At 43.0% G+C, this 9,467-nt stretch overlaps 1 protein-coding gene across 1 annotated transcript in view; it reads right to left on the minus strand.

The window, feature by feature from the left end:
- Positions 1–8,640, minus strand: part of CDHR3 (cadherin related family member 3) — a 38,050-nt gene extending 29,410 nt beyond the window's left edge. The window contains exons 1-4 of the mRNA XM_015415050.1: positions 8,585–8,640; positions 8,074–8,178; positions 2,859–3,013; positions 389–578 (exon numbers count right to left, since the gene is read on the minus strand). Coding sequence (XP_015270536.1) covers positions 389–578; positions 2,859–3,013; positions 8,074–8,178; positions 8,585–8,640 — 506 coding nt within the window. The remainder of the gene's footprint in view (positions 1–388; positions 579–2,858; positions 3,014–8,073; positions 8,179–8,584) is intronic.
- Positions 8,641–9,467: the final 827 nt, after the last annotated feature.

Consider the following 9,467-nt stretch of genomic DNA (forward strand, 5'->3'; position numbering starts at 1 on the left):
TTCTGTTAACAAATGTGGTGTGATTTTTGCTGATTTCCCCTTCCTACTGCAGAATTCTGACTTCTCCCTCGTGCTGTTCCTGGGAAGCCCCCCCAGAACAGCATTTGGGGGGAAGTCCCATTCCACTGGCAAAAACCTTTCTGTCAATAAAGGTTTACCTCAGCTTCCAAGCCTGTTAATGTACTTTAGAACTGTTTAATTTTTCTCACAGTACTAATGTGTCTTGGCAGATATATTTTTTAAATTTCTACTGATTAATAATAAGGTCTTCTTTATACTACAAGAACCACAACCCAGCTACTTTCTGATGAGGAAAATACAATAGCCATAACCAGTGCTGATGTAACTATCCTACAAGGAATCATATACAGCAGAAAAATATTAATACCTGTAAGTATATCTCTGGCATTCTGGTGGGTGGTCATTAATGTCTTCAGTGCTTATAACAACTGTAGTGCTGTTACTTCGTCCATTGCTAGGACTATCCTCAACATGAATCTCCAAAGAAATATTGGGATGTTGGTTTAATGGTCCGATATCTCGATCTATCCTTCTGGCCACTTGTATAACACCATTGTCTACAAAGACAGAAATTGAAGGAAGAATGCCTGTAAAGTGGTAACTCTCTCTCTCTGTAGCCATCTAATGGCTGAAAATAATCACTGCATGCAAAGTTAATAGCAAGGTTCTTTAATCTGCATATTTGAGCTGAGTCCAGGTAAAAATTTTAATATAAAATATCTATAGATGCTGACGATGAAAAGGTTGTTTGTTAGAACATGTAGTTATGCATGAGCTACCCAAGAAAGAGACTATGCTGGACTCTTCACCTGATCTTAGATAACCATAGGGAGTGAGGAGTGCTCACACCTGGGGTGGGTATGAAGAAACAAACAAGATTTGCTCAAATTCTGTGGAGATGAAATCTCTATTATTTGCTGAGCTGCTAAAATTGTGACCGTAATTGGTCAAATTATTAGCTGGTACACATGAAGCTACTTTATACTGAATCAGACCATTGGTCCATCATGGTCAGTTTTGTCTACTCAGACTGGCAGTAGTTCTCCAGGGTCTCAGGCTGACTTTAGTTTCTGGGGGGAAATTAGCTAAATGGTAGGCCTCAGCGAGGGGTGGGGTAATAGCAAAGATCGTCCTACCTATGTCTACAGGGATTTTCCCCTTTATGAGAGCTCTTAATAACCAGACAGTTGCTAAACCAAAAGGGTCATTTTTACTGAACAGAAGAAAATCCTAATAAAATGCACACATACAGAAATAAACCACACATTAATTCACACACATAAGTAATGAAAGTACAGAGATGAGTGGTAATAATAGGAGGGTGCTGGGAGATATACTTTACCTATCCAGGAGATCAGGTTCAAGAGTCCATGGAGCAGAGACTGGAGAGGTGGAAAATGACCCAAAGTCTGGGGGTGACCTGCCAGTAGATGTGTAGGCAGACACACAGAGATTGAGCCCTGAGTGCTATTTTTATACCCAAAAACGTGTCCAGAGGGCTTGCTAATGGGAGGGATTCCTCAGAACAAAGAATTGATGGGATTAATCAGGTCTATGATGGGATTACTCAGGGGTAAGACAATATAGCTTTGGAAATGTGGTAACAAGTTCCCAAGACTGGACAAAAGAGGCCGGAAAAAGATCTTGGAAAATTACAAAAATAATTAGTATTTCTGAACCAGGAACCAGTGGCCCATTCCTCCCATTGATTTTAAAAAATGCACATCTTCTTGAAAAGCGATACTGGCTTCAAGGGCAGACTCTACAGTTTGAGAGACCTTAGTGATTGTTTCATTCAATTCTGAAAGTTGTGCTGCGACTGGTTTAATTAAGTCCATGAAGGTCAGGGCCATATTTTTTCCCCTAAGGTTTGCATTGAAGCAAAGAATTCCTGGCGTGTCACATTGAGGCCTTTATCTGCTGGGTCCGCAGTCCCCCGGTCGCCATTTTACCTTCGGTTGAAGTCAGTTTGTCGGGGACCGCGTCCTTGTGCTGCGTTGCGAAAAGTGGCGAGATTGGCTTTGGAGCAGGCGGCAAATGTTTAGCTTTTGTTCCGTAGGTTCTTCCCATACCGTTAATTAATAAGTTGATCAGTTAAAGGGCTAATTGTGGTTTGATTATGGGGGTTTAGGACAGAGCTTATGAGTCAGGCGTCTATTTGAGACGGTCTTGATGCCACACCCCCGTTAGGATATATAAATGATGTGATACACTCCTACAGAAAGACAATCCAGAATTTATCAGCAGCTACTTGTCATTACACAGCAATGGAAGAAACAAGAACCTCAATCTGAACAGGACTGGATTGAGAAGGTTTGGGACCTTGTCATTATCAATAAACTGTCACAAGAAGTCAGAACTTAACAAGAAAGACAAAAAAAGAATAAAGTTTTGGAACAATGGTGGCCCATCATCACATTTTTGCAAGGAAAACCTCTAAACTGGGGCAAACCAAACAAATATAAGACAATATTTTTATGTTGATGTTGTTAAAATATTTTGACAGTAATGTGAGCAGGCAATGGGTTGGGGTGGGCAGAGGAACAGAACTGGATATTTGTAGTGGTTGTAGATTTTCTTGTTTTTCTGTTTATACTGTTAATGAAAAATGGGGAAAAACTTTTTTTAAAAAAAAGACTGTATCCAACAGTGGGCCTTTGAACTTTGTTGTGAGTCTTGTTTTATACCTGACCACAATCTCCTTGTCCTGCTCCACTGATACCTGAAATGGCATTCCTACCAGAATATCCTCCTGCACATAAACTGCGGACAGAGCACAGCAGATGTGTGTGTTGCTATCATTAACTTCCAGGAATTAATGGAATTCAATTGCTTACCTGGATTTATCGAGAAATAAGGAATCCCTTGAGGAGCAGTAATGCTGTAGCGGAGGCTGTTACTAAAGAATTCTCCATCTGGATCCACAGCCGTTATTGTGGTAACAATGGTTCCTATCTTTTCTTCTTCTTTAATCCTGAAAACTGTTTTTGTTCTGTAGTGGAAAGTAAAGCCATGTGTGTGAATGGCTAGTTAACTGATCCTTATGTTGTTTCAGACTGATTATGCTGTGAGGGTTAGAAAGTGAAGATCTAGGTAAGTGGTCTCCATTTCCCCCCAGTACCAGTATCCACATGGGATCTGCTCTTTAAGTTTTTTTTCTTTCTCGTGCTCTCTCCTCCTTCCCTCCTCATGCATCCTAGTTATGACATTCAAACTGATAAAATGTTATAACACCTGTGGCAACTTTCCCACATATTCCCTCGCAGGAAAATTAATGCTTATGTTATATAATGTATGGTGCTCTATAATTAATGGTTTATTTTAACAGCTGAGGTCTTAATATCTCCAAGTTTATTTAAGATATCAAATCCTGTGACACTCTTAGGAGACAGGCATAGCCTTAGCTGGCACTGTGGCATCCCCCATACTAAACTTGACTAGCTGCAAGATATTCCTAGGATCAGTAGAGAGAGTGGCACAATCCAAAGAGGAGCGAGACGTCCAAATTCCTATTTATCATCTAAGCTCTTTCCCCCCCAGGAAGTGCTTTCCACACTTCCAGTTTGTGCTAAAAGAACTAGTTGGTGCATACAGTCAAGAGTGTTGCACTTGAACCAGCAAGACTTGGGTTCCAACTCATAAACAGGTACCAGTTAGCCTTTGGTCAGGTGTTATCTCTTAACCTGACTTTTCTGAGGACCAAGTAAAGAAAGCTCAATTTGCATGCTCCTGTCTTTAGAGAAAGATACAATTGAAACGTGATAAAATAAGTAGGGAATTCAGAAATTTTCCATATAAACATGCTTCTGGAAGCAATAGTTGTTTCTTGCCTGGATTACCCTTGAAGAATCATTGCAAAAACGCTTTTTTCATTTTATATGAAATATAACTGCACAGTGCTCAGGCTAATTTTTATAAGCAACAAGGGCAACTGGGAGCCATTGAAAATAATGCATATTAATTTTTGCATTTGTAACAGGGTCTTGTTTGATCAGAAACAGCTATCAGTTGGCATGAACCAAATACATTATACACCAGTAAGTTTCATTTTGCGTGTTTTTAGTTATTAAAATATTTATACCCTGCCCTTCCTCATGGTTCAAGTCAGTTCCTTCTTGGCCCAGAATTTAGTGTCAGCCACAACATAGTCCAAAGAATAACTTTTATTAAATAACATTCTGTTTCATACAGAGTTGCAATGTTTGGTCAGTTAATTGGTTAGACTAATTGATTATAATCTTTTTTGGATGAGTAAATGTCCCAAATGATTGGGGCAGCATATTTTAAAGAATTATATGGAATACAAGTTCCTGCAAATAATGTGACAGGTAGGTGCATCTTAGAAGAGACATTCCCCCCTGTGAGAGAGTGCCTCTTCTAAGATGGAAGATGTACATTCATCATCTACAACCAAAGCAAATATGCTTTGCCCCCTTCTGAAGTAGTTTTATTCATCTACTAATTTATTAAATACATTGATTGATCAGCTACAACTAATATTGTTTGATTAGCTAAGATTTCTTTAGTAGGATAAAAGGCATCAAAACATCTGTACCACCAGGTATTTTAATCTATCTACCAATTCTCAACAGTCCTTTCTGTATGCAGATACTTATTTCTGCCAACAGAGAGCTTACTCTCCCCCAACAGGTTTTTCTACTGACACTGTGGGTCTGCAGAAAAATCCAAAAAGTAAAAAAAAAAAAAAAACAACTTGGGGAGGGTTGAATCCCCCCCCAACACGTTTTGAAATGGCCACTGCAGGTATCTACTCCAGGCCCTGCCGCATCAACAGTGAGAGATTAGAACATTCGGGGGGGAGGCTTCTAACTGGTTCTGTCAGTAAAAGGCAGGGGAAGGGCCCTTTCCAGGCCTGTTTTGGCCTTTCAGGGAGGGTTCCTTAGGGTCAGGCCTGACAAGGGTTGCCAGTGCCAGGGTGGAAAATTCCTAGAGGTTTTGTGGTGGAGTCTAAGGAGGGCTGGGTTTGGGGAAGGGAGAGGCCTCAGCTGGACATAATGCCACAGAGTCCAGTCTCCAAAGCAGCCATGTTCTCCAGGGAGACAGATAGGGCTGCCAAGTTCCCCTGGGGGGCGGATAATCCCCCACTTTGGAGGCCCGATTTCCGCCGCAGCGGAATCGGGCCCCGGGGGGAACCCCACCCTGGCGTGCACATCAGCCGGATGTGACGTGATGATGCCGGGCACACTGGGGGCGGGGTCACAGCCATTTGAGGGGAAAACATAGAGTTCATGAGTCTAGGAGCCCCCCGCCGCGAGGTAAAACAGACTTGGTAACCCTAGAGACAGATCTCTGCTGTCTAGAGTTCAGTTGTAATTCTGGGGGGTCTCCAGGTTCCACTTGGAGGTTGGCAACCCTAAGTCTGGCAGCAGTCTAAGGTTGCCAGGTCTTCTCTGGCCACCAGCAGGGGATGGGGGGGGGGTAAGGTTGCCAGATCCAGGTTGGGAAGCTCCTGGAGATTTGGGGGTGGACCCTGGGGTGGACAAGGACCTCAGTGAGGTACAAGTCCATAGAGTCTACCCTCCAAAGCATCCATTTTCTCCATGGGAAGTTATCTCTGTAGTCTGGAGGCTGGCATCTTTAGGCAGCACCCTCTGGGTGACTTGATACCACCTGATTTGCATGACTTCAACAGCAGCCACCCTATAAAAGGCAATGTGGTGCAGTAGTTAGAGCTTCAAAGTAGGGTCTGCAAGACCCAGGTTCAGATCCCATTTTGTGGTGGAAGCTGACTGGATGATTTTGGACCAGTCATATACTTTTAGCCTAACCAACCTCACAGGGTTGTTGTGCAGATAAAAGGGAGGAGAGAATAATGTAAGCTGCTTTGGTTCCCCACTGTGGAGAAAGACTGTAATTTTCCTAGGTACAGGCTGTGGGGGAGGCAAAAAGCTGAAGACAGAGAGGAAGATAAAGGTCATTGGCTGTTGGGTGGGAAGGAAATAGGGTTGCCAACTCCAGGTTGGGAAATCCCTGGGCATTTGAGGAGTGGAGCCTGGGAATGGTGGGGTTTGAGGAGGGAAGGAACTTCAGACCACTATAATGCCATAGACTCCATCCTCCAAACCAGCCATTTCCTCCATGAGAACTATCATTGCCAGCCTCCAGGTGGGGCTGGAGATCACCCAGAATTACAACTGTGGTCCAGGTGACAGAGATCAGTTCCCCTGGATAAAATGGCTGCTTTCGAGGGTTGAGTCTGGCATTATACCCTGCTGAGGCTGCTTGCCTCCCCAAGCCTCATGATCCCAAGGCTCCACCTCCAAATCTCCAGGAATTTTCCAACCTGGAGCTGTCAGCTCTAAGGTGAATTGATCTCTGTAGCTGGAAGATCCATTGTGATTCCCAGAGAGCTGCCACTGCTGCTGTGGGGGAGAGAAAGCAGGTGGATGGCTGGGAGCACTTCCACCACCACCACCACCGCTGCTGCTGTGCGGGGTGGGGGAGGAAGCAGGCAGGAGGCTGGGAGAGTGATGGGGGCAGAAAGAGAAAGAGTGATGAGGTGGGAAGGCAGAAAAACAAAGAGAATGATGAGAGGGCAGAAAGAGAGAGGAAGTAACATGCATGGAGGAGAGATAGAGAGTAAGAAAAGGGGGGCGGAAGAAAGAGTGTGAGAAAGGTAGGAGGAGAGGAGGGAAGCAAAGGTGTGAGGAATAGGATAACCATTCTACAAGTTTCTTGCGGGTCCCCACTTGTAAATGATATGATATTTAATGTATAATGTCTGCTGTTGTATAGTAGGGTTTCCAGGTACCCTGAGGCTAAAATTCTGAGTCTAAAATAGTTGAGCCAGGAAATTAAGTGGTAGCTCCTCACAGAGCATAACCAGGAAGCAGCAAATCACCACCCAGTGGACTCTGCAACCACAGCTCTTGATTCTGCTCCTGACTCTACTCCACTCCAGTGACTTTCGGACCGGCTTTGGACTCCTGTATACAACCTCAGACGTGCTTGCTCCTGTATACAACATTGGACTGCTAGACCTTGCTTTCTGGACCACCCTCTGAACTGGACTCTGCTCTCTGGTTACTGACCTTCTGGACTGAATCTTGATTCTGACTTTGTACTCTGACTCAGCTTGTACCTAGACTCTGACAATTCCCCCCAGGTGCTCACCCCATGGTGCTACATGCCCTGTCTGTGTTGTGGCCACCACCAGGGTGCGTGTGCACTTGTGCGAAGTCTGCACCGCAGGGAGCTGTCAGACAGCTGGTTTTCACGCTGCGCACCCTACCTGTGGAGTTCTGGGGTGACCTGCAAAAACCATTTGTATGGCAGGGGGACTGTGATTGGGTCCTGAGGAGAGGCACAGCCAGAGCAGACAAGAGTGCTGACTGGGTGCACAATTAATCAGTATCCTGAGCTGCCTTGGATCCTCTGGGTGCAGGTTTGTGTGGGGGAGTGAATTTGGAGTTACAATGGCTTTCAATGGGCTACGATACCTTTTTTGCCAGTGCAACTTTGTGCTTGTTCAGGGAGGTATTCTCATGCTGAAAACACTTTGGAAGCCACCTAACTGCCACCATGCCCCCTGGGACGCCCACATGTAGGCTGGCGGCAAGGTTTGTGCCATTACTCCACCAGTGTGCTGCTGTGGTGCTCTTGCACCGGTGGAACTCAGCAACATGGCACCACTGGTGCTCTACGCCAGTGTAAACTGCCCTTACTCCAGTCTATGTTTATTCAGGGGCCCCCTCAGGATTGCTCTGTCAGTGGTGGATCCAGCATTGAGGAAAGCCCTTCATGAGAAGGTGCAAATTGGCTCGTGCTGGGTCGTTTTCATTTTTAAAAGTACAGCTATCTTTTAAAGTAGGCTTTCTATACTCATTTGAAATGTAAGACAGTTTTTTGAGGGAAAGGCATGCCGTTTTTTCCATTTTAATGCTGGATTATTTGATAACTGCAGCTCAGGATTTTTGTAAACTGCTTTGAGTCATCACAGTATATGGGAAAGGTGGCATAAAATATTTTAATAAAAATAAACAAAATAAAATAACTGTATGTGTTTTGATATAATATGAATCTTGCACTTACATGGTAAAGTAAGGTGATTGATCATTGATATTTATGATATTGATTATCACTGTCCTCGATGTACTCAGACCCTGTCCATTTGTCACTGTAATGTTTAATGAATAGCTGTAAAATCAAAAGACAAGTCAGGAATGATTGTTTTTCATACACAATATATTTCTACTAACAACAAATGACAAATGATAACAACTAAAAACATCAGATTTGTGTTTGCTAATGTAGAACTTATTCTGAATATATACCTACCTAGGTGGATCCTTCTCATAATCAAATGTTTTTGAAGAAGAAATGGTTCCAGTTGCAGAAACAGAGAATGGTTCTCCTGGTGTCACTGAATACTGAAAGAAATGCTATGACTTGGGATATGATGACATAGTTTGTCTCATAATTAGTACTGGAACATTTTGAGAATAACTAGTACAGTCTACACCACATCCCAGATTATTCTCTTGATTGGTAGTAAACTCTCTGGGTTCTTTACTAGAAAACAAATTCGTTATTACAGAATTACCAACTCTCCTGCAATTGTCCAGACAATTTTACCAGGATGAATCTCATCACCACCATCCCATTGTATCAAGAACAGGAAAACTAAGACATAAAGCAATAAATAAGGACAAATTTTAAAAAATAAGTATTCCAAAGAACGCCAGTCTAGACATAACTCCTAAAATATTCTTGTGTGGCCAACCAACACTCTTGTTACCTAAGACTGTACTTTTTCACCTAATGCTTATATTACTTATGCAAATACACTACTCAAATGTGTTGATAGCCATTAACTCTGAAAAATAACTATTCAATGTCATGGAGGCTAGGTCTGTCAACAGCTGCTAGCCATGATAGCTGCATAAGAATCCTTTGACCATCAGATTCTGCAGACACAGAACTGGGAAGGCCTGGGGTTTTTGTGAGCTGGTTGCGGTCTTCCCCAGAGTCATTTCTGAAAACAGTTTGCTGGACAAGATGGACCTTTATCCTGATTCAGAACTGTTTTTACATCCCTCTCATCCTGAGTGCTGGTCTTCATTTAACCAGGTTTGTAGCTTCCACTACAATCACCAGTGTGACACTTGTGTGAGCAGACATATCACAAACAAGATATTAAGTAAATAGAAGAGTAGAAAGGGGTTTGTGTGTCCCCAACTTTGTATTGCAACATTTTCAAGAATATCATGACCATAATTTGTGTGTTGGCAATCACATTGGCAAATTATGCTAATCACATATAATGAACCAGTATTAAGATACAGCTATTGTTACTTCTGCTGAAAATCCTAGCACTGGACAAGTTGCTCAGCAGCAACTGGGAGCATGTGAAGTACTCGTGTGTGCATGTGCGTGTTCGTGTCTATATCTGTCTGTCTGTCTTTACATGCCAGCTTATCCTTATT

Source organism: Gekko japonicus, unplaced genomic scaffold (genome assembly GCF_001447785.1).
Source record: "Gekko japonicus isolate JY-2015 unplaced genomic scaffold, Gekko_japonicus_V1.1 scaffold5, whole genome shotgun sequence".
In the NCBI taxonomy this organism is placed as follows: Eukaryota; Metazoa; Chordata; class Lepidosauria; order Squamata; family Gekkonidae; genus Gekko; species Gekko japonicus.